The sequence below is a fragment of the Marmota marmota genome, unplaced genomic scaffold, assembly GCF_001458135.2.
Source record: "Marmota marmota marmota unplaced genomic scaffold, marMar, whole genome shotgun sequence".
Taxonomy (NCBI): domain Eukaryota; kingdom Metazoa; phylum Chordata; class Mammalia; order Rodentia; family Sciuridae; genus Marmota; species Marmota marmota.
In genome coordinates, this window is record NW_025999842.1 from 26,886,956 (window position 1) to 26,912,222 (window position 25,267).

Sequence of the window (25,267 nt, forward strand, 5' to 3'; positions counted from 1 at the left end):
AGACTGGCAGCCATTATGAAGTCAAACAACAACAAGTGCTGGCGAGGATGTGAGGAAAAGGGTACACTTGTACATTGCTGGTGGGACTGCAAATTGGTGCAGCCAATTTGGAAAGCAGTACGGAGATTTCTTGGAAAGCTGGGAATGGAACCACCATTTGACCCAGCTATTCCCCTTCTTGGTCTATTCCCTAAAGACCTAAAAAGAGCATGCTACAGGGACACTGCTACATCGATGTTCATAGCAGCACAATTCACAATAGCAAGACTGTGGAACCAACCTAGACGCCCTTCAATAGACAAATGGATAAAAAAAAATGTGGCATTTATATACAATGGAGTATTACTCTGCATTAAAAAATGACAAAATCATAGAATTTGCAGGGAAATGGATGGCATTAGAGCAGATTATGCTAAGTGAAGCTAGCCAATCCCTAAAAAACAAATGCCAAATGTCTTCTTTGATATAAGGAGAGTAACTAAGAACAGAGTAGGGATGAAGAGCATGAGAAGAAGATTAACATTAAACAGGGATGAGAGGTGGGAGGGAAAGGGAGAGAGAAGGGAAATTGCATGGAAATGGAAGGAGACCCTCAGGGTTATACAAAATTACACACAAGAGGAAGTGAGGGCAAAGGGAAAAATAATACAAGGGGGAGAAATGAATGACAGTAGAGGGGGTAGAGAGAGAAGAGGGGAGGGGAGGGGGGATAGTAGAGGATAGGAAAGGCAGCAGAATACAACAGACACTAGTATGGCAATATGTAAATCAATGGATGTGTAACTGATATGATTCTGCAATCTGTATATGGGGTAAAAATGGGAGTTCATAACCCACTTGAATCAAAGTGTGAAATATGATATATCAAGAACTATGTAATGTTTTGAACAAGCAACAATAAACAATTAAAAAAAAAAGTTCAAAGTCTTGGAAACACTTATACTTAAATTAGAGATCCAAAATAGGGAGGCCAGGTAGGCCAGCTAATCCACGAAGTAGCAGCTGTGACTGAAGCAGCTCCAATAGTGATGTAGAGAACAGTCTAGAGGCAGCAGCACCAGCTGACACCTGCAGATGGAGGATGGGAGGAAATGCCAGTTCAGTGGTGTCATAGCCTCTGATCTTTTTAGAAGATACAGAAATTTGGAGGGAATGGCACTTTCATCTGGAGAAATCAGACATGCTTAGCAAGAGAGCCAACACTGAGTTCTAGTGATGAAGCCGGCCTTACCTGGTATGAATGCAGGTGCTTATTTCCATTGGCTCCAGTTTGAATGGAAAGCAGGGAGAGGAGGAGAAGCAACTATAGAGGATGGAAACCATGCTCAAGCCAAACTGTGCCCTTCAGAACATGGGAAACTCCTGAAAAGTGTAATATGACTCTACATTAAAGAAAAGAATTTATCTGTCTGCCAGAAATCTCACAAAACTGGCATTCAGTGCAATTTCAAGATTTAATAGACATATAAAGAGACAGGCACCTTGCTTTTTAATCCACAAAGCTAGACTGGGCACTGCCATCTCTAAACACTCTCTTAAACCCCTAACTACATCTAAGGGCCTATATGATTCCAGTAGCAGCAGTGGCTCCTTAAACAGGCAGCAGCCTAAGTACATTCCCAGCCCTTTTAAAATTTTGAGAAAGGGTCTCACTAAACTCCTGAGGCTGGCCTTGAATTTGTGATCCTACTGTCTCAGCCTCCCAAGTTGCTGGGATTACAGGCATGTGCCACCTCACCCAGTCAAAAGTTCTAAAAACTAATTTAAGACCATAAGCTAATTAGCACCTCTATTTTCTTCAACTTCTTAACTCATTAATCAATCCTATTTTACTTTAAGTAAAATTAATCTATATTTTGTATTAATCTAATACAAAATTAATCTATATTTTGCTTCAAAAAGGTTGATTGTTTTGCCAAGAACATTTCCTATTCTCCAATTAAGGAGGAGGAAGGAAACTATGTTGGGCCCTATTGCCTAAGCTTTTCATTCAATGAGACTCACATTATTATTCCACAAAATAGGTCTTATTATTCCCATTTTTGAGGATGAGAAAACTGAAGTTCTATGTAGATAACTTGTCCAAATAGTAAATAGTAAATAAATGAAGCCAAGTCTGAAACCAGATCTATATGCTTTCAAAACTATAATTTTTCCATTATACCACAAAACTTTAACTGCTACTAATTTTAATAAAGTAGTCATAATACTCCACTTCTAACTTACGTTTGTATAGTGCAGCATACCTTTCAGAACACTTTTATCTAAAGGTTCCTAAAACTATCTTTATAAAGGAAACTAAGGCAAAGGGGAAGGAAGATAATTAACCTAAGATCACAGAAAAATTACTATTAGGCACAAATAACAGCTGTTAACTGCAGCTATATTTATTGAGCAATTCAACTAAACATTTTACAATATGTGTTCTTGTGTAATCCTCATTACAACTCTGTGAGATAAGAATAAATTAATATTAAACAAGGTTCAAGGAATTCTGCAATTCACATAGCTAAGAAATGGCAGCACTGGAATTAAAATTCAGGTAGTGCTAGGCTTGCAAGCCCATGTTCTTATCTACAACATCATACAGTACTGCCCCCCAAAACGATAGTGCTCTTTATAGATACCATGCTTTCACCATAATTAAGTTAAACTAAAATTGGTTAGAATTTCAACTTGAAATTAAAATCAGTCTGCATTCCCAACCCTGCACTGAATGAAAGTGGAAGGGACAAACAGGTGGCAAGATAATATCTGCTAGGAATTTTAAAGAAATCTTTCACTGGATAATGGACAGAGATAATCAGAAAACTAATATAATTTGGGAGGAAATTCAACCATCAAGATCCCAGGATTTTCCTCTCTGGGACAAGAGATATTACCCTGATCATTTAACCAAGAACTCTGTATTCTAACATTCAAAATCAAAAGCATTTTTTTTTAACTCATCCTATGAAATAGCAAAATCATCCAGGATGGAAAAGTTTTCCACCTCATTTTTCCCATAGGTTGACCAAGTATATTTTTAAGTATTTGCAAAGTAAGATTAAAGTGTTGGGGCCACTCCCAACACTTTAAGATATTTGTTTCTGAAGCTCCTTTCTATGTACACATAAAATTGTACCATGCATACTCTGTTGTCATATAGCCATGACTTTTATCAAATCATGATTACTACAGAATATAAAGTATGTGAAAAAACAATATTTTTAAAAATCAAATTACACAAAATACTTTTGTTAAAAGCTTTGCTAATTGTGTGTGTGTGTGTGCTGCTGGGGATTGAATTCAGGGCCTTATACATGAGAGGCAAGCACTCCACCTACTGAGCTATATCCCACGTCCTTGACAAAAGCTTTGTATATACTGTAGTATCAGTTCTGTGAAACTAAATGGCATTCCTTTTAAAAACACAACATAAAAAGAAAAGCCTGGATATTACCAAAAGTTCTCTATAGGTTTAATGCAATGCCAATCAAAATCCCAACGGCATTTCTTGTGGAAATAGAGAAAGCAATCATGAAATTCATATGGAAAAATAAAAGACCCAGAATAGCAAAAACAATGCTAAGCAGGAAGAGTGAATCAGGCGGTATAGCGATACCAGACTTCAAACTATACTACAGAGCAATAGTAACAAAAACAGCATGGTACTGGTACCAAAACAGGCGGGTGGACCAATGGTACAGAATAGAGGACACAGAAACCAATCCACAAAACTACAACTATCTTATATTTGATAAAGGGGCTAAAAGCATGCAATGGAGGAAGGATAGCATCTTCAACAAATGGTGCTGGGAAAACTGGAAATCCATATGCAACAAAATGAAACTGAATCCCTTTCTCTCGCCATGCACAAAAGTTAACTCAAAATGGTTCAAGGAGCTTGATATCAAATCAGAGACACGCCGTCTGATAGAAGAAAAAGTTGGCTACGATCTACATACTGTGGGGTCGGGCTCCAAATTCCTCAATAGGACACCCATAGCACAAAAGTTAATAACTAGAATCAACAAATGGGACTTACTCAAACTACAAAGTTTTTTCTCAGCAAAAGAAACAATAAGAGAGGTAACTAGGGAGCCTACGTCCTGGGAACAAATCTTTACTCCTCACACTTCAGATAGAGCCCTAATATCCAGAGTATACAAAGAACTCAAAAAATTAGACAATAAGANGAAAGGCTATGAAGAGCCTTTGGTGAGTCATAGGAAGAAAAGCAAATCCAGCTGCACAAAACCATACACTTTTATCTAGAACTTCTGATAAGTATTAAATCATAAACAACTTTCTGAAGTATTAACATATGATACCCATTTTTAAAACCTACTCTAGAGTAGCTGTATTTGGGAAAACATCCATTAAACTTCTCTTTAAACCACAAACACAAATGAATATTTTGTTTTAAACTAGTGGGCCTCCTCTAAGTTGTTTTTGAAAAAGAAAATTGTGAATCCTGAAGAACAGTAAAGAGAAGACAATTACATAACACAATTTGATGAAAAGTTCTTGTCAATACAATAGTAATAAGTAATCAGTATTGCCTTAAATTATTTTTTATTAAAAAGTTATTTAAATATGTACAAACATAAGGATTTAAAACTATATGGTTATAGTTCTTATACAACTAAAATAAGTGGAAAACAAAAACCTACTCAAATTGGTATTGATTTACTATGACAAATGATGATGCTTGACTGAATCTAAATTACTATTCCAGTGTGCCGCTGGTACTGACTGCCTTGTTGGGGGTAGGTCATTTGGAATATGGGAAGCCTATGGGGGGTGCATTCTCTCACCACTTTCCTCTATTCAGATTTAAGAAACTGTTATTCATACAACACACTGCTCTTATATCTTCTGATTGGATCTAGAAGATTCTCTTTGTTCTTGACAAAGAAATAGATCGGTGAGGGGCACATCACAATCATTATTAATCACTTCAGCAGGAGCAATGGTTACTGAATGGAACCCCTCAACCCAGAAAGCAAAGAGAAGAACCCAGAGGAAGACTGAATCCAAGCTGTGGCCACTAACTCCTCAAAGGGGCAAGGTGATCCTAACAGGCAGCAATATAAATATGTTAGGTATCTTAGGCTTTGTTAGGAAAGGCAGAAATCCCTGTCTATATTTGATTAATTGGACTCAAGAATTCAAATCAACAGGCAACCTGCTAAACAACCTACTAAAAGATTAAAGAACCAAAACAAACTACTCCAAGTCTAATGACCCAATCTGAGATTCAGGAACTCTCACCCAAATCCAAGACCCCTGAATGAAGTACCTTGCATGAAGGGGAGGCCAAATCACTTTTAGAATGTCTTTTTCCCAAGTGGATTTCTGGCCATTCAATCAGGTAATCATGAGGAGGCAAAAGGGAACACCTAATCTTCTTGGTGATTATTACATATTGGCTTTACGCTAACATTAGTTCTTAGAAACTAAGAATGCCACTGGTATATAGGTGGAGTTATATTCAACTTCTTCTCACAGTAGTCATCATGAGAGCCCACACACACATGTGCCAGTTTTCATATATTCCCTGATATTGCCAGAATCTCCACAGAAGCTTCCTGGTTCAAGAGGAAGGACTTATAATAAGAAACATAAAGTACAGGCTGATCAAATTCTCATTCTGTATCAAAATCACTGCATTTCTAGGAGAAATTTTCTAAAGAAAAGGTGAAATGTTGTTACAAAACAAAGGAATAACAAATTCTGAGCAGGGCCCTTCTTGCTTGAACAGCAAATGTACATACTACCCTCCTCTCCCCATTTTCTTACTGTACAGGCAATTTAAAAGATGTTTGAACCTAAAATAATGATGGACTGAGCCTGTGAAAAGCCCCAAAGAATACAGCACCTGTAAGAAGTCCATGGCCATTTCAGTAAGCAACTGAAGTAACTGTTTCCTTTTGAGAAACTGCTGCTGACTTGATACTGAATAGAACATTAAGTGATCATGCAGTCTAGCTTTCCACCATTAGTTGTTATTGGATGCATTTAGTTCTAAATTCTAACAGACCCAAATTCAGGTACAATTAAGTTGTATATCAAATCACTGACAGTCTCTAGGAGTGTTCTCCTGCTAGGTGATTTGTGCCACCTTGCCCTCAATCTGTTTTTATGGCTTCATGAGGACGGTATGACCAGAAAGCTTGAAAAGTGGGAAATGCCTCCCTGGTTTCAGGAAGACCTGCATACTATGTTAGAACCAGCTGTGAGGTAACCTATTAAAACCACTATTGCTACACAACAACCCCAGTCAGGGGTGATCCTGAGAATTAACGAAAAGGAGAAATCCTTTCTACGTGGAGGACATATTGCTACACATATCGTTGCTCACTTTGAATGGGAAAAGGTGGCCTGAAGTCAGGAATTACATGGCAATTTCTGGCATGCCTAACAGACCGCCTGAATGAATGATCAGGATTGAGAGGGAGCATGTTTGGATGATTAGTGAGAGGGTCATTTGGGGCAGGGAAATTTAGATAAATTTCTGGAAATGGGAGAGGACCTGAAACCATCTGTGTTCCTCATGACTACAAAAGTACCCCCACTGAGAAAAGACTCTTTTTTTTTTTTTTTTTTTTTTTTTTTTTTTAATATTTATTTTTTAGTTTTCGGCGGACACAACATCTTTATTTGTATGTGGTGCTGAGGATCGAACCCAGGCCGTGCGCATGCCAGGCGAGCACGCTACCGCTTGAGCCACATCCCCAGCCCGAGAAAAGACTCTTAACAAGCAGGTGCACAGGGTGGCTCCTGTAGACGTGGTAAGCCAGTTTCCTTGCCTGGTCAACAACATCCTTGGCTAAGTGACAGGTACTGGTGACAGGGATGGTGGCTAAACATATGCTCAACAACAAGGGTTTCCTCCCACCAAGACTGAACTCGTGGTATCACTGCTAAGTGTCCCTATAATGTACACTCCTCCAAATGAACGGTTTGAGGTCCTCATAAGGGATGGACTCCAGTGATCCTTTCCATCTTAGAAAGATAACCAATTTGTCTTCAGAAGAAACATTTCTGGATCTGAATGTGATTCCCATCATGCTACTACCAACACAACAATCTGTGGACTTGTGGGTTCACATAATATCCCACTCAACAGTGCTTCAAATGAATAAAACCACTTCCTAACAAAAGCAAGGCTTCTGTTTTTTAATTTGTGCATTATAATTATACCTAATAGTGGGCTTGACTGTGATAGATTCATACCTGCACATAATTTGGTCAATTTTATACCTCAATATTTCCCCTTTCTCTCCTCTCCTCCATCCCTTTCCTCTACTGATCTCCCTTCTATTTTCACGAGAGCCACCCCTTTTTCCTCTCTAGTTTCCATATATGAAAAAAACATATGAACTGCCATATTTCACTGAGCATGATGTTCCCAAGAGCTGTCTATTCTTTTTTTTTAAAGAGAGAGAGAGAGAATTTTAATATTTATTTATTTTTATTTATTTTTTAGTTTTCGGAGGAGACATCTTTATTTGTATGTGGTGCCGAGGATTGAACCCAGCACCGGGCACATGCCAGGCGAGCACGCTACCTCTTGAGCCACATCCCCAGCCCCTGCTCTATTCTTAACCATGTACTCTCCCCATCCTCCACAAGCATCAGGCTCACACAACAGTGAAACAACTGATTACAAGTGGACAAGGGTCCAGCTTGGAGTCACCACATTGGAAGCCTGCAGAATGCAGTTTATGAGCTTAACCAGCACTTTTCCAGTTGGGTACTAGACATGGCACTTCTCACAACTACAGCTAATAATCTCCCAAATTTGTTTCCTATCCCTAAGACTGGAAGTTACTAAAGGTTTCTTGCTCAAGGAAAGAATAACTTCTACCAGGAGACACAACAATGGTATCTCTGAAACTGCTACCTGGCTCATCATGCCAGAAAATGCAAAACAAAAGGCTGAAATAGAATGATATATAAACTACCATCAGGGTATATGTATATTGTATACAGTGGAAACCAGAATGAGTACAGATGGAAAGCAGGAAGCACTCTGGGGTGCTTTCATGTTAGAATATAATGAAAGACTAATGGATTGAGCCAGAAATAGCTTAACCGTTCAGGATGAAGTTATGACTCAACCCATCAAGCAAAGAATCCCAGGCAGCTTAGGTCATGGCCACTTGCAACAATAACCAAATTATTTTATTTAATGTGTATAGTAGCTAGGATCCAGTATTACTACTAGTGACAAAAAATTCAAAAAACAATTTAAGCAGTGTGAAAGAAAGTGGGTCATACTGACCTGTGTGTTAACTACAAAGATATATACCTTCCTACTGTCCAGTCTATCATCCATAAAATGTGACATTCAAAAACGGCTTCTAGAACTCTTGCCACTACATCAACATTCAAAGCAGTAGATTAAAGAGGTGGCAGAAAATAATAGACCCCTCCTTTGAGAAGACTTCCTAGAAATTCCATATTCCACCAACATGGGGTGGGGAGGAGAGCAGAAATTAATCACATAGCCACACCCAGCAGTAAGTGAGGCCAGGAAATATAATCTCTTAGCTGGAAGCACTGCCACGCTAAATAAATTCAGGGTTCTCTTAAGAAGGTGGAAAAAGAAGACAAAAGTTGAAAAGGGCAACCAGCAGTCTTTGCCATCATGGGCCAATAATATGTTGTGTTTCAGAGAAAACCGTTGTTTAGCCCACGAATTATGCATGTAAGAATTGGGTCACAGTAAAATTAGAAGATTAGACATCACTCAGAGGTCCTAGACCTAATTACATCATTTTAAGTAAGGGCATCTTTTAAATTGGCTACACGATAAAAAGTTGGTGGAATGGGGAAGAGGGAGTGAAGTAAATTCAAGCAAGGGGTGCCCTGCCCAGAATCTGTTTCCCTTGGTCTCTCACTTTTCCTAGATGGAAATTCCTTTCCCTTATTCTGTGAGGTCTGGGCAGGACTGAAATATAGTTTACCCCACAACGGACTAAAGGTGTGCCCATGACTGCCCCCTAGAGGCAATCATAGCACACTTTTCACCTCTTCAGGGAACAGATCTGGATTCAGTTTAACATGCAAGAAAGGGACTGGAGTTGTGGCTAGGTGGTAAAGCCCTTGCCTTCCATATGTGAGGCACTGGGTTTGATCCCCAGCACCACATAAAAAATAAAATAAAGGTATTGTGTCCATCCACAACTAAAAAAAATTTTTTTTTAAAAAGATGCAAGAAGGACAAATAGATCCTTTCTCACAGGACTGCGGGACTTAAAAACTTTAGGAGCCATCCAAAGATGAAAGGTAGGTAGAGTTAAAACTTCCTGACAATGCAACCATCATGTAGACAGGTTGTCTATAAAATCCTACTTTGACTTCCCTAGAGCTTCCCATTTCCATTCTTCCTAAGGCCTGAAAAGCTCTTCCTTGCTTAAATAATCAAAAATCAATTTATTTGCTTGCAACAAAACAATACAGATATAATTCTATACCCTCTCCCATACCCCTAAACCCCTGTGGCTTTTAGTCTTTCCTGGTCTGGGTATTTCCAATTCCAGCTCCAGTGCCCATCTCCCTTAGGCATTTTGGACATCTCAACATGCCACAAACACTTAAAGTTCAACAAAGCTACAAAATTTCCCTCAATATCTGCACCTAAACATACTTCCCCTGGTATCTCAATATACTCAATATTTTACCTCAGATCTGTTCTTGCATTCCCAGTTACCAAGTTCTGTCAACCTCACTTCATGAAAGAACATTAAATTCATTCCTTCTACTTTTGTCTTCACCACTGCTGCCTAAGTGCATATCCCTAAGAACATAGCAATTTTTAATAGTCAAGTGATTTCATTTATTCTCCTTAATTCATTAGTCCCTACCCAATGAACCACTCTCTGTGTCCTCATTTCACTTGTAAACACTTTTATCCTAACACATATGAAACATTTTATTGCACTTATTGTTTTACACATCTGTTTCCCTTAATTGACTATATATCCTGTCGAGGAGGAGGGGGATATGGCTCAGTATCTGGTGATCTTTGCATCCCCTAATAATAAGCACAGTGCCTGGTCATTAGGAGACAAACTTAACTAGCTGCTGAAAGAAGAAATGAATAAACCATAGCAGTCTTCTGTCAGGTCTTCCTGCCCAGCTTTTCTTTTCTGCAATTCACAATCTCCATAGCTGCCCAAGTAAGCTTTCAAAAGAGCACATCTGCTCAGGTCTCTCTACTGCTTAACCTTTACAGTCTCTACTGACCTAAAGACAAGATTAGATTTTCTTAACGTGATGTACAAAGTGCCTAAAAATCTGGTCCTAGCATTTCCTTTCTTTCACCTTTTAAGTCAACTTCATTTCATTCATAGAAGCTTTATTTACAGTATCTAAAAACTAGAAATAATCTTTATGTTCATTTAAGTTGTTCATTAAAATGCTCTATGTTCATGTAATAGAATACCCTTCAACAATAAAAATGAATTATAGCTGTTTTATCTATTTCGTTCAGTTTTCTGTTTACTTAGAGTGGAGTGGCAAGTCTAGCATCAGTCACTCGATCATGACAGAAGCGGACATTCCAACCTATTATTTGTCTCATCCTATCTCACCCTAAACCAAAATATAAATTTCCCTAGACTTTGCCAAGCAATTCTTGTGTCTTAATTTCTTTTCCAGACTCAGTCAACACCTTCTCATTCAACAGGACTCAACTCATGCCACCTCATCTTTAGAAGTCTTCAATTTCACCAGATAGACCTTTTTCTCCCAGACTATACAGCACATTGTTCATACACACTACAGCACTGCTATCAAAGTACTCTGATTCTATGCATGTGTCCCCAACTAAAACAAATTTCTAGTAATAATAATTGCTATCATGTGGAAATTTACTATGTGCATTTCAATACTGTTTTTCTAAGCACTTTATAGTAACTCATATTTAATCTTCATTAAGCTCTATGATATAGGTATGAATGTTGTCCTTATTTTTTTTAAATTTATGTTGTCCTTATTTTATAGAAGAAGAACCTAAGGTACAGAGAGGTTAAGTAAACTGCCTGAGCTCACATAGCTTGGTAGCAATAGGGCCAGGATGTGAACCCAAACAGTCGAATCCACAGTTATGCTCACTATACTGTCTCTCATGAATTCCTTGATGGCAACAACTGTGTCTTATTCTGTTTGTACATTCCATGCCCAGAGCACCTCAAATATTTGTGGAATGAATTGAAATTTATAATTTTCTCCTAGTCATCAAAGAAAAAGTTCTTTGTAAATAATGGAGGTTTCAGTCAGTAATTACAGAACTGAATCTGAAAGGGTCTTTCATAAACAGAAAAGACTAAAATTAAATTTCTATTAATAAATTCAAAGAACTCTGAAGAATTTTAAGACGTAGAAATGACCAATGAGGTTTCTAAGGTAGCCAAGTAACTATAGTGAACTCAGGAACAAGAAGTCTCTACCAAGAAATCAATGCCCCCTACGAAAAGAGGCTAACTGTCATAATTTGCCTCCTATAACTGCATACTAAATTAATCACATCTATCTAAAGCTGAAGTAGAGAGCAGAGTTTTAAAGGCAAAAGCAAAAAGGTAAATTATTTAAACAAAAATTTAATCCTAAAAGCCAAATCTGTCAAGAGTAATCAATGAAAATAAATAAAGCCACATTATTCATGGAAATAGCTATATATAAGCAACCACAAAAATTTAACCAACTCTATAGTGGAAAAATATTACTCATCATCTTTTAAACAATTAAATACTCTCCATATGATATCAAAAGCATTTAAGTTCTTGACATTAGATGGTATATGAAGTGATTTACAAAAGCTAAAACTAATTTTAATGATCTATACAGAAATGTAAGTGATTGAAGTATATGTGTGTATATACACATATCTCACACACACACACACACACACACACACACACACTTACGTATATATAACATATAAAATGCCTAAGTGGATAATTAGATTTAATTAGGAAGGAAGAAATGAAACAACATGGCACAATTTGTACAGGCAGAAAACTAAAATGATGCACTGTGGCTACCTTTAGCTTCCCCCACACTACCAAGCTAAATCACATAGCCCGACCATCCTACAACATCACTGTCCAATTTGGACAGGTCCACAATTACTCAACAAAGCCTCTGAACCAAGTGTCTTTTCAGAATTCAATTTTTTTTCTGATTTTAGGAAGGTCCTTTTAGCCCAACACTCCAGCAGGAACTGGGGCAGCACCCTGTAATCAAAGGCATTAATACTTCTGTAATTAAATACATAAATATTGACTTTCAGTGGGATAACAATCTAACAGCAGTTCAGGTTGAATTTGAGTCTGCAAAAACATTCTGTTTTCTGAGCTTTCAGGATTTTTAAATTGTGGAAAAAGGACTATAGATTTCTTTTACTCATTTAATCTGCATTCAATCTGTTCACTCTCAGAACTAAGAAAGGTTTTCTCAAAGCACAACACTAATTTCTAGACAAGTGTGGAAATGGCAATATCACTGGAAATCACTTCATCAATCCTTACCTCATTTCTCAGGAAACTAAAGCCCAGAGAGATCAAATGACTTGCTGGGGTTACACAGTTACATGCCTACAAAGATGAAACTAGAACACACAAATCTCCAGTTCCCCAGGCCTACTTTCTCCCCCAACCCCCACATTTCTATTGACTTGAAGTGATTTTTATATATATATATATATGCTTTTCAAAGTAATGAAATAATTATAAACAGAAAATTGCAAAAATATTATATACTGAGTTCTATGTACCCTTCGCCCAGCTTCACCCAATAGTGTTATCTTCTATAGTTGGTTAGCAATACCAAGAACAAAAAATTGACAATTACCTTAGTGTTAGCTATAGATCTTATTCCATTTTCAGCATTTTTTCCATCTGCATTCACTTGTTGTAAGTGCATATAGTTCTATGCAACTTCATCCCTTGTCTAGATTCATGTAACCACCATCAAAAGATTCCAAACTGCTCCATCACCACAATATACCTCTTTATATTTATGCTCATCCCTATTCCCAACATTATTTGACTCCAGAAACCACTAATATTTTATCCATCTCTATAGTTTTGGCATTTTGAAAATGACATATTGCACAAATGAAATCATATACTATTATAAACGCTTTAAGCTGACTTTTTTAAAAATTGTGATAAAATACACACACATGAAATTTACCATCTTAACCATTTTTAAATGTATATAGTAGTGTTAATTCACACTGTTGTGCAATCAATCTCCAGAACTTTTTTATCTTGCAAAACTGAAGCTTTACACCCATCAAACAACAACTCCCCATTTTCCCCTCCCTCCAATCCCTGGCAACTTTCTGTTTCTACACTATTGTTTCTCTGAATTTGACTATCCTGGCTACTCATATAAGTAAAATCATAGAGTATTTTTTTTTTGAGTGGATAATTTTCACTTAGAATATGTCTTTGAGGTTCATCCATGTTATAACATGTGCCAGAATTCTTTTCTTTATAAAGCTGAATAATATTCCATTATATGTACATACCATTTTGTTAATCTGGTTATCCATTAATTGGCACTTGGGTTGCTTCTATCTTTTGACTATTATGAATACTGCTGTTATGAATGTAGACATACAAATATCTCTTTTGAGACCCTGCTGTCTTGTGTGTGTGTGTGTGTGTGTGTGTGTGTGTGTAGTAGTGGAATTGCTGGATCATATAGTTATTCTACTTTTAATTTTTTGAGGAAGGAGATTGACTTTTTTTACTTAGCATAATTCCTTTGAGATTCATCCAAGTTGCTGCATGTATCAATATCTCATTTCTTTTTCTTATCCAGTACTATTTTATTATTATCTATGTACCACAGCTCACCATTCACCACTGTATGACATGTGGGTTGGTCAATTTGAGATTACAAATAAGATGCAATAAACATTCTGGTATAGGTTTTGATATAGACATAAGTTTTATTTCTGCTTAGGAGTATGGGATGTATGTTAAATGTATGTTTAATTTTATGAGACATTGCTAAGCTGTTTTTCCAGAATGGCTATATAATTTTACCTATAAAACAATACATGAGAAATCTAGTTTCTCTACATCTTCACCAGGACTTCATATTGTCAGTACTTTTTCCTTTTATTAATTTTTTTGGTGCCAATCTAAGGGGATTGGCACTGTTTAAGTTCTAAAGATTTTCACCTATGTTTTCTTCTAAAAGTTCTATAGTTTTATGTTTCAAATCTATTTTACATTGATTTCACAACGATCAATTTATATTGACTTTTAGTTATAGATGGACACAATATCTTTATTTATTTATTTATATGTGGTGCTGAGGATTGAACACAGTGCTTCACATGTGCTAGGCAAGCATTCTACTACCCCAGCCCTATACTTTTTTAAAAAATATTTTTTAGTGGTAGATGGACACAATACCTTTACTTTATTTATTTATGTTTTACATGGTGCTGAGGATCAAACTCAGTCCCTCTCATGTGCTAGGCAAGCGCTCTATCACTGAGCTACAACCCCAGCCCTCTATAATGACTTTTGAAAATACACAGGGTAAGATTTAGGTTGAGGGTATTTTTTCTTTTTTTCCTATGATGTCCAAATATTTCAATATCATTTGTTGAAAAGAGTATCCTCCCTCCACTGAATTGCTTTTATACTTTTTAAGAATCAGTTGGGCATATTCATGTTGATCTATTTCTGGATTTTCTGTTCTGATCTGTTGATTTGTCTGTGCCTCTGCCAATACCACACTGTTTTTTAATAAATATAGGTATAATAAGATGGAGCAGTAGACAGAATAGTTTCTCCCGCTTCATCCCCACCTCAACATTGTTTTGGCTACTCTAGTTGATTTATTTTACTTTACTGCGTATTCTTTTAAAGTGTTCCGCATATTAATAGCAGTATGATAGTCTGAGAAAAATAGATAAAACCATGAAGGATAAAAATATATAATATACTACCAACACCCTAAAATACTACTCATGTAATTTGTATCCATCTATCCTTGAATGAAGTCCCAATTTCTCCATGAAAGGTTCTTTACTATTCTAGGTCATATCTAACTGTAATAGCTCATTAGCCACAAGTCGTTTTATCATTCTGTTAGATATTAGTAAACATATTTAGTGTTCAATAGAATGTCAATTCATTAAGGGACAGGGTCCCTGTTTCAGATTGTTTTATGTTCATAAGTTACAATAAACACTGAATCAATTTATTGAAAATTATTTATCTAAATGGAGGTTACAACAGAGAGATCCTAGAAAATCTAGAAGTGTAAAAAATAAGAGCTTCTTGCTCCACTGTTCCCAGTACTAGGATTATTAGCTCAACAACATCAAGATTTTTAAATTTACTCACTTCAGAATTAAATTGTTAAAGAGTATGTACTTCTAGGTTCTCTTTCCCCTTCTTGTTTTAGTCGGCTATTTCACCACTATGACTAAAAGACCCGACCAGCACAATTATAGAGGGGGGAAAGTTTATTTTGGGTTTCACAGTTTCAGAGGTCCAGAGACAGCAAGCACCATTCCTCAGGGCTCAAGGTGAAGCAGGACATTATGGTGGAAGAGTGTGGCAGAGGGAAGCAGTTCACATAATGATCACAAAGCAGAGATAGAGACTCCACTCTCCAAATATAAATATATACCCCATATCCCCATCTCCAATGAACCACTTCCTCCAAACACATCCCACCTGTCTCCACTCAGTTAATCCCATGAGGGATTAATTCACTGATTAGGTTAAGGATATAACCCAATCTTACTGTCTCACATATGGGCTTTTAGGGGACACCATATCTAAACCGTAACACTTTTCTTGATGGGGTGGCTTAGGTAAAGAAAAAAAAAATAGTGAATGGTGATTGCCTTTTCATCTCCTGCTGTTTGCCAACACTATTACAACTCATTTAAATGTTAGGACTATTAGATATGTTTCATCCTAAACATACAGTTCAGATATACTCAACAAGTAAATGGTGCAGGCTGCAATTGGGGTTCAGCAGTAGAGTGTTTGCCTAGCTCATGTGAGACACTGGGTTCAATACTCAGCATCACATAAAATAAATAAATAAATAAATAAAGGTATTATGTTCATCTACAACTAAAAATAAAAATTAAAAAATTTAAAGTAAATGGCACAAAAGATTAGAATATTGATTTAAGAAAATATTAGGAAATCAGAGTATAAAATGGGTCATTAAAATTGTAAAGAATTGAGCAGTCCAATTCCCTATGGTCCTAACTACACCAACTACAGGAGGTGTTTGTGCCCTTTTGGCTACCTTACTGAGAGTATTTTCCTCTTAATTATCAATGCTTTGCTGACAAGACTTCAACAAAGTATGGTGTACAGTATGTAAAATAAGATAATGTTTATATTTTAGCTCTAATTTACAATAGCCATAACCTGCCTAACCCATGCATCAAGTCCTTCCTCCTTTGCTAAAACAGATGTACGGTGTGTATGTGTGTGTGTGCGCCCGCTGTGCGCATGTATAAAGAGAAAGAGATATGTCCTCTCCCCGAAAGATTATTTTTCCATTGACTGCCTATGAGTTTAGACTGTTAATAATTTGCAACATACACTCATAATAACTATAGTAACATTACATGCAAATGAGTTCCTTCTTCTCTTGCAAAATAACAATTCACATATGCTACCTTAACAACTTTGCTAAAATTTAGTTCCTCTTTGATTCTTTCCCTATACTGTGAGACTACTAGACAGGGAAAGTTATAATCAGGGAAGCTGCAAAGCCATTAGACACACCTTTCATCTGGTGTGTCTCTAATGTTCTCAGAAGAGATCTTTGTCAAGTCTTCATCTGATCCTGTGGCAACTAAGTAAATGAACTGCAATTCTCCAAAAATACACATTAAATAAACTTCTTTTCAGCTCTGCCCTTTTCACTTCAATGCTTTATTAAAGGGAATACAATACTCACAATGTACTTACTATACTACTACAAACCCCATCGTGGACACAACCATGCCCACCACACACACACACACACAGAGACAGAGAGAGAGAGAGAGAGAGAGAGAGAGAGAGACTCTCTTCTCCATTAGTAAAAATTAAGAAACCTCAATGATTCTAGTGTCATAAGAACATGGAATAACATGAACTCAGACACTGCTTGTGACAGTGTAAACTGGTATAACCACTTTAGAAAACAATTTGATATTATCTTCTAAAGATGAACATGTGCACACCATAATTATACTCCTATCTATACCCTCAAGACATGTACACCAAGACATACAAACATATTCATAGCAGCCTTTTTCATAACACCAAAAAAATGCAAACATCCCAATGCTGATTAAAAGAAGACTGTGGTATATTCACCCAATGGAATTTCACACACTAGTGAAAAATAAATGAAATACAGTTAAATATACAACATGAATGAGTCTCAGAAACAGTAATGAATTTTAAAAGTTATAGAAAACCATAAGTAATTAACTATCATATTTGAAAATTTCAAAGAATATGGGCAAAATTAAACATGCTATTGTTTAGAGAAATACCTATGTAACTCTAAGAAAAAAAGTAGTAGATAGAGATCAGAGAGAGACTGGAAAATACACATGTATCGTCAACAAAATTGGCAAAGTTATACTTATTAAGTTGGATAGTAGACTTGTTAGTTTCATTATTAAGCTTTAAACCATATACATATATACATCTGTGTGTGTGTGTGTGTGTGTGTGTGTTCTGAGTGTTTATCACCTACAATCTCTGGAGAAGTAACATTCCAGCTACCAGATAAGTTTTAGTGCAATCATAAGGTGACATTCCTGATAATTAGGAACAATGTTAAGAAATACAATCACTTGAAGCCAGGCGCAGCGGCATAACCAGTAATCCCAGTGACTCAGGTGGCTGAGGCAGGAGGATCACAAGTTCAAAGCCAGCATCAACAACTTAGTGAGGCCCTAAGAAACCTTAGCAAGACCCTGTCTCAAAAAATAAAAAAGGCCAGGGAAGTGGCTCAGTACCAAAAGAAAAGAAATACAATCACTTTTTTATGCTATTTGGCAACTTTTATAGTAAGAAAGTGACAGGTCGGGCTGGGGATGTGGCTCAATCGGTAGCGCGCTTGCCTGGCATGCGTGCGGCCCGGGTTCGATTCTCAGCACCACATACAAAGATGTTGTGTTCGCGGAAAACTAAAAAAAATAAATAAATATTTAAAAATTCAAAAAAATATATTAAAAAAAAAAAAGAAAGTGACAGGTGTTTCTCATAAAATATTAAGCAAGGGAGTGGACAAGGGAAGTGGGTGTAGCTAAAAAAAGCAACAGGAGAGAGACTTATAGTGATGAAAGTGTATCTTAATTATATTAGTATGTATCTTGATTGTATCAATGTCAATATCCTGCTTGTAGAATTATACTACAGTTGCAGTAGACATTACCATTGATTAAACTAAAGGAGGGGCTATGCTAGCATTCTAGGGTGGCACCCCCAGCCTCTACTTGCCCCCATTTGTGATAACCAAAAGTTCTGTCATAGATTGTCAAATGCCCCCTTTGAGGCTAAATTGAGAACCATTGTTTCGGTCAGGAAAGCCAAGAAGAGGTATGGAAATAATCCTGATTGAAGGACACTGAAGGGACATCACAACTAAATGCAATACTTGACCTTAATCTGGATCCTGTATTGGAGCATAAAGAATGTTAAAAAGACATTATTAGGTCAATTTTAAAAACTGGAATATAAACAGTAGATTAAATAAAAGTATTTTATCAATATTAAGTGTACCCGGGCTGAAGTTGTGGCTCAGTGACAGAGAGCTCACCTAGCACATGTGAGGCACTGAGTTGAATCCTCAGCACCCCATAAAAATCAATAAATAAAATAAAGATATCTACAACAAAAATAAATATTTAAAAAATATTAAATGTACCCAAATTCACAACTACATAAAAGAATTATCTCTAAGCTTAGGAAATAGACACTTGAGTTTTTAGGAGTAAAGGACCATGATATATGCAATCTAACTTCAAATGATTCAGGAAAAAAAAAAATATATAAATATATATATAAATAAAAAAATAACATCCACAATGAGTAGTGTGTGTGGTAGGTGAATCTAATAAATGGTCATACAAGTGTGTTCTTTGTACTATTTTCATTCTTGCAACTTCCCCCTTCGTTTAAAATTAATTACAAATCAAAAGACGTGGGTTGTTGGGCTGGGGATGTAGCTCAGCAATACAGTACTTGTGCATTATCACCAGTACCTCGCGCGCGCGCGCGCGCGCGCGCGCGCACACACACACACACACACACACACACACACACACACACGGTACAGGCTGTTTTTAAGTGGGGGGGAAAAAAACATGCTTAAAAAAAAAAAAAAACAAACTTGTGTCAGTTTTCACAGAAACAGTCCAGCATGAGTGATAAAAACCCCAAGAAGTATATGACTACAGACTGAATAAATACTTACTTCAAGCCTGGACATTCGATGAAAAGAAGTGTCTATTTCCAGTCTCTCTCTGTCCCTCCCTACTCTTTCTGGGAGTGACCCAATGAAGAGTGCAGAACTGAAAACTAATCTATCCCACTTTTAAAAGGCCATTTCTAGAAAGTGACTCAATAAATTACACGCATGCTCAATTTCTCCACAAATCACTGTAGCATCTTCTCCATCAACAATTAAAACAGCAAAATCGCAAAGAACATAACAAGAGTTTCTCATAAGAAAACCATTCATCTACTCAGCTGGGTTAGTGGAGAAAGAATGTCAAGGTGGACAAGAAGAAAGACAACAGTTTATTTAAAAAAAAAAATAAGTAATGTCTAGAAGAGCCGAAAGAAAGAAAAGATAAAGACTGGCAGGAAGCAGCCTCAGCGAGTTAGGAAGGGTGTTTGGCCAAGAAACAGAACTTGAATGGGTGCGCGCGGGGTCAGCGGGACTGGGGGTCCTCACCTGGCAGTGGTAAGCAGAGGGTGCTGAGTTCCCACCAGCTTCCGCACCTGCATTGCGATGTTGCTGAGCTCGTCGCTCAGCAGGCAGCGGAGGCTCATGAAGGATGTGGGATAGCCCACGATCTTCTCAGCCTCTGACACCACCTGGTTCCAGTGGGCTGGGGACCTGGAGGACTGACCACGCCAGGGTCCCAACGGGGAGATAGTGTCGAGGGATGGGAACCGCCACAGGCGACGTGGGGGGGCCAAGGCCCCCAGATAACCCGGAAAGCGCAACAACAGACGTTGAAGGTTCATGGTTAGAGTCTGGAAGAGTTAGGGACCTGGGGGGTGTCCGGAGGTGGCGGGGGAAACCTAGCAGGGGCTGAGGAGGAACTTCCAGGAACTAAAAAAAAATCGGTGGCTCCCGTCTCTCAAAGGAGAGTGGCTTCCTTAGAGCCGTGACCAGAAACGACCTCTGCTGCTTTCTACAGCTCGAGTAGGATAGACAACAGCTCCGGCTCAAAACTGACCCCGGGTACCGGGAGCAGAAACCACAACCAAAGTCTATGTGGGGGGCGCCATATTGGAGGCGTGGAATGCGGCCTGCCGTAAAGATGGAGGCGGGCTCTTGAGGAGCAAAGAATGTCCCCTACTTTACGGCGCAGCCAGGAACGCCCCCATAGGCGGAGTTTTGGAAGCGAGCCCTAGGGAGGCCACGGGGGGAATGAAAACCTCTCCTCTCCTTGGTTTAGGAAGATACCGTGGCAGAGATTGTGTGTGTGCAAGGAGGGGTCCCCCGGCGCCTCGAATCTGGGTCCAGTCGGGATTCATCAGGGCGTCCCGGCGCCCAGCACCGAGTGGGCACGTATGTTTGTCCTGAGAGTCGGGTGTCTGTCCAGTGTCTACCCCTGCCCCGTCTCGCCCGCAAGGAAGAGTGTCAGGCCCAGGCGCCGGCTCCTCCCGAAGCCGTTGGTTGCTGTCCGCCGCCAGCCCTTGGTAGGGGCAGTGGACCGGAGTGAAGGCGGCCTGGCTGCCGGTACCTCAGGCTGCCACGGCTCTCCTGTGGAAGGCCGAGTCCGGCTGTAGGACTCCGCCCACGTGTCCTCTACGCCCTACCAGACTGAAAGTGGCGTAGCGCAGCGAAAAGGGTACCTTTCCCTTAGGGACGTCCTCTGAGAGTCGTTGAGTCACCGGCCTCATCTCAGCGTCCGTTTCCGCTGATGTGCAGTCCGGGCAGAATCAGCTGTGCCACCTTCCCACGGCGCAGAGAGGTTGGAATGAAACGCTGCCTCCTCCCAGCTTTCACCTCTGTCGTTTTCCTCTTCATTCCTAGCCTTGGAACTCCACTCTCCATCCAGGGTTCAAAACCGTATCGCTGGACCGAGTGCTTTTCACGTATGAGCACAAAACAGCCTCGTTAAGTAGATCTTAGTATTCTTCGTGTTTTATAAGAGGAAACTCAGGCACAGCTGAATTGTGTTAAGTTTCGAACAAACATGCTAGGCAGAATATGGACCCAGACAGTCTATTTCTTTTTTAATGCATACTCTTAACCTTACTCTTATGTAAAAGACTGCAATCCATTTTTTCCTCATCATTGTTGATGGAAAGTTGTCAATGTGAATATTGTTTTAGTAGTGTTACCTATTATTTTCTTTAGTAGGTGCAACATTTTACCCTCTTCCTCATCACCCAAAACAAGTGTTAAACCCTTATTCATAAAGGCTGCATTACCTAGTTTTTACACTCATATATTTATAGCTTCTAAAATTCTCTTCAGCTTTAAATCTTCCTAAATTCATGGTTAGTATTTTTTAAATTTGAACCATGCATAGATTTTTGGGCTACATATAAAAATTGGAACTTAGAAAAAATGGCAAATTAAGAGGAATTGTTCAGTTTGTAAACAAGATACTTTACAAAAGGTTTGAGTCCTTTTTAATAACAAATTTCCCTTATGATTCAAATTTACAAAAATTTAATTTAGGTATGACTTTTTAGGGGTACAGATTATTTAAAGTGGAGTATGCTGAAAGATATCAAAAACAGTTTCTCTCCTCAAAATAAGTGAAGTATGCTGAAGTTTGAAAATAATTCCTGTGAAAGAGATAAACTCCTGGCAATAAAATACAAGTCTGCTGTTAGATGAAAATAAATGCGGTGATTCAGATACTGTACCATTTCAAAAGGTTCAAAGGCCTGAGCTTCTGGGTTATCCAAGGTGAAAAAAGTCATGAAAATCCAAAGAAAGATAAAGACTGAATGTGATATACTGTGCACTCAAGACTGTTTCTTCAGAATCATGGTACCTTAAGAGCAACTTTTCATGCAATTTCCTTAATATCAATTCACAGCATGTACTTTAACTTCTCCACAGAAACCAAGGGCATTATTCTCTGGTCATACTCTATTAACCAAGTTTTTGATTATTCATGGGACTTTTGGTCCCATTTACTTTAAATAATCAGCACTTTCTTTTATACTTACAGTTAAAAGGTTGCATTATACATAATGATTATCAGGGTTTAGAAGGTCAAAATGTATTTGTTCTTTAATCTTCCAGGTAAATATATAATTCTTTCAAGTCTTTATGATTAAAGAGATTTCCAAATTGCTAGTGACTTTAGGAGGAGCAGGGGGGCAGTATCTGGGATTCTGCCCTTCCTTTGCCATTGATAATAGCTACTTTAAAGATGTCCGTGGGCTGGGATTGTAGCTCAGCAGTAGAGCGCTCATCTAGCACGTGCGAAGCCCAGGGTTCAATCCTCAGCACCACATAAAAATAGATAGAATGAAGATATTATATCCAACTACTTCTAAAAAATAAATGTTTTTAAAAAGGTGTCTGTGAATGTGTGCATGAAGTAGTAATACAGCAGGGTTTCTTTTTTAAATAACTTTATTTTAATTTTTATGTGGTGTTGAGGATTGAACTCAGTGCCTCACACATGCTAGGCAAGCGCTCTACCACTGAGCCACAACCCTAGCCCCCCTAGCAGGGTTTCCTGACCTAAGTATGTTTGATATTTTGGACCAGATTATTCTTTATTTGGTGTGAGGAGGGATGTTCTTATTATTGTATAACAGATCACTGACCTCTCTGCACTGGTTTCCAGAAGTATCCCTTCAAAATTGTGACAACCAAAAATCTCCAAACATTGCCAAATATCTATCACCTGGGGCAGGGAAAAATAGCCCACTGGAAATGGAGCTGCTAGAAGAAAAAACAATGTTCAATGGTAGATGCATATCTAGCATACATAAAGCCCTAGGTTCAATCTCCAGCAGAAACAGAGGAAGGGAAGGAGGGAAAAAGGGAGGGAGAAAAGAAAAAATGTCCATTCATAACATTTACTCCTACAAAGCATCAAAAGAAGAGAACCTGAGAGTTAGCAGCCCTGCAAGATTATGGTCATTTCACATCCAGCCATACATATCAATTCTCTTGATATTGATATTCTTCTAGAGAAAGTAATCTGACAAAAGGTGGTCATGGTTCCTCCTTCGCCTTGCTGAGGAATCTTTCTCAATAAGTGGATTTCACTTACCTGCCTCTTTGTATTCTGTTGACTTTAGAAAGAAGTGAGGTCATATTTGATGTTGACTGGAAACCCAGACCAACCTGTGGAAATACAAGGTCTTAACAAGGATAGTGATGCTGTGATTGCCCACTTACTTGGTTGGTGGGCTGTAAGGAACAGGGATGGCACATATTGCCATTGAGAAAGAAAAATGGTGCACAGCACCCATGGAAAGGAACTTGATAATCACTAACAAAATTACCCATCATTTTGCCTTTTTAAAATTTTTTTTAGTTGCAGTTGGACACAATACCTTTATTTTATTTTTATGTGGTGCTGAGGATCGAACCCAGGGCCTCGCCTGCGCTAGGCAAGCGCTTTACCACTGAGACACAACTCCAGCCCCTCATTTTGCCTTTTGACCCAGAAATCCCAATTGTAGGCAACTGTTCCAAAATGCAAAATGACTTATGCACAATGTTATTCATTGTATTATTATTTGTAATAGCAACAGACTGGGAACAATCCAAATAACCACAACTACTAGACTAGTGGAATAAACTGTGGTGGATCCACATATGAAACACACTATGCAACTGTGAAAAAATAAGGGCCATCTCTTTACATGATGTATAGTGGTCTGCAGGATATACAGTAGTTTTTTAAAAGTTCAAAAAGTATGGTATGATTTTTTGGTGAGATAGTTGAACTCTGAATATATATTTACATATATTTGAGGCAGGAAAAACCAGAGGAGATCAACATGGAAGCTTGATCACTCTGAATAAACCAGACCTATATAGTTTTGATTTTTTAGGATCATATGTATATATGTATATATCATGTTCAAAATAATTTTAAATCCAAAAGAAAACTGCAGTTTCTAAAAATTGAAAATAAACTGAAGCAAATGATCTAACTGTATATTAAGTTGGTGGTAAAACCACATCAAGTAAATGATAAAAAACAGTGTTTTCACAGTACATTCACAATGGAATATATTCTTAGGATAAATCTTAAGTCTTATTCAATAGTATTATTGCTAGTAGAAATATACAGGCTATTATTTTCAAACTATTAGTGTATATTATAGGTACACAATATAAGGCTTATTAGGAACAATGATTTCCGTAATAGAATATATGTAATATTAAATTTGAATTAGAAATTTAATATTACATATATTAAATATATTTAATATTTATTCTTATTCTTTTCCAAAATCTTTCTTTGTATAGCCATTATGGAAATCAGTATGGTGATTCCTCAAAAAACTAAAAATAGAACTATCATATGATCTACCTACACCACTCCTTGATATTTATCCAGAAGAATTAAAGTTAGCACACTGTAGATATACATAAGTATTCACATTTACTATGGCACAACTCATAATAGCCAAGTTATGGAATCAGCCTAGGTGTCTGACAACACATGAATGGATAAAGAAAATGTGATATAGATACACATGGAGTATTATTCAGCCACAAAGAAGAATGAAATTGTGCCATGTACAGAAAAATGAATGGAACTAGAGACCATCATGTTAAGCAAAGTAAGTCAGGCTCATAAAAACAAGTACCATATTTTTCTCTCATATGTAGAAGCTAGAAGCAGGGGAAAAGACATCATGAATAAGGGAGACTATTAGAGGAAGAGAATCAGGAAGGAGAAGAGAAGGGTCAAGGGAAATATTGTTTTATGCATGTACAAATATGCCAACAATGAAACCCTCTATTCTGTATAATTAATATGCACCAATAAAAATGCTTCTTATGTCTTAACAAGGAAAGTTTTACATTCATT

At 37.7% G+C, this 25,267-nt stretch overlaps 1 protein-coding gene across 4 annotated transcripts in view; it reads right to left on the bottom strand.

The window, feature by feature from the left end:
* The window catches only part of Pdss2 (decaprenyl diphosphate synthase subunit 2), a 274,672-nt gene extending 253,614 nt beyond the window's left edge, over positions 1-21,058 (bottom strand). The window contains exon 1 of one of the 4 annotated variants that reach the window (XM_048783835.1): positions 19,960-21,058. In XM_048783835.1, coding sequence (XP_048639792.1) covers positions 19,960-20,255 — 296 coding nt within the window. In that variant the 5' untranslated portion in view covers positions 20,256-21,058. The remainder of the gene's footprint in view (positions 1-19,959) is intronic. The other 3 variants (XM_048783729.1, XM_048783661.1, XM_048783786.1) reach the window with 3 other exon arrangements.
* Positions 21,059-25,267: the final 4,209 nt, after the last annotated feature.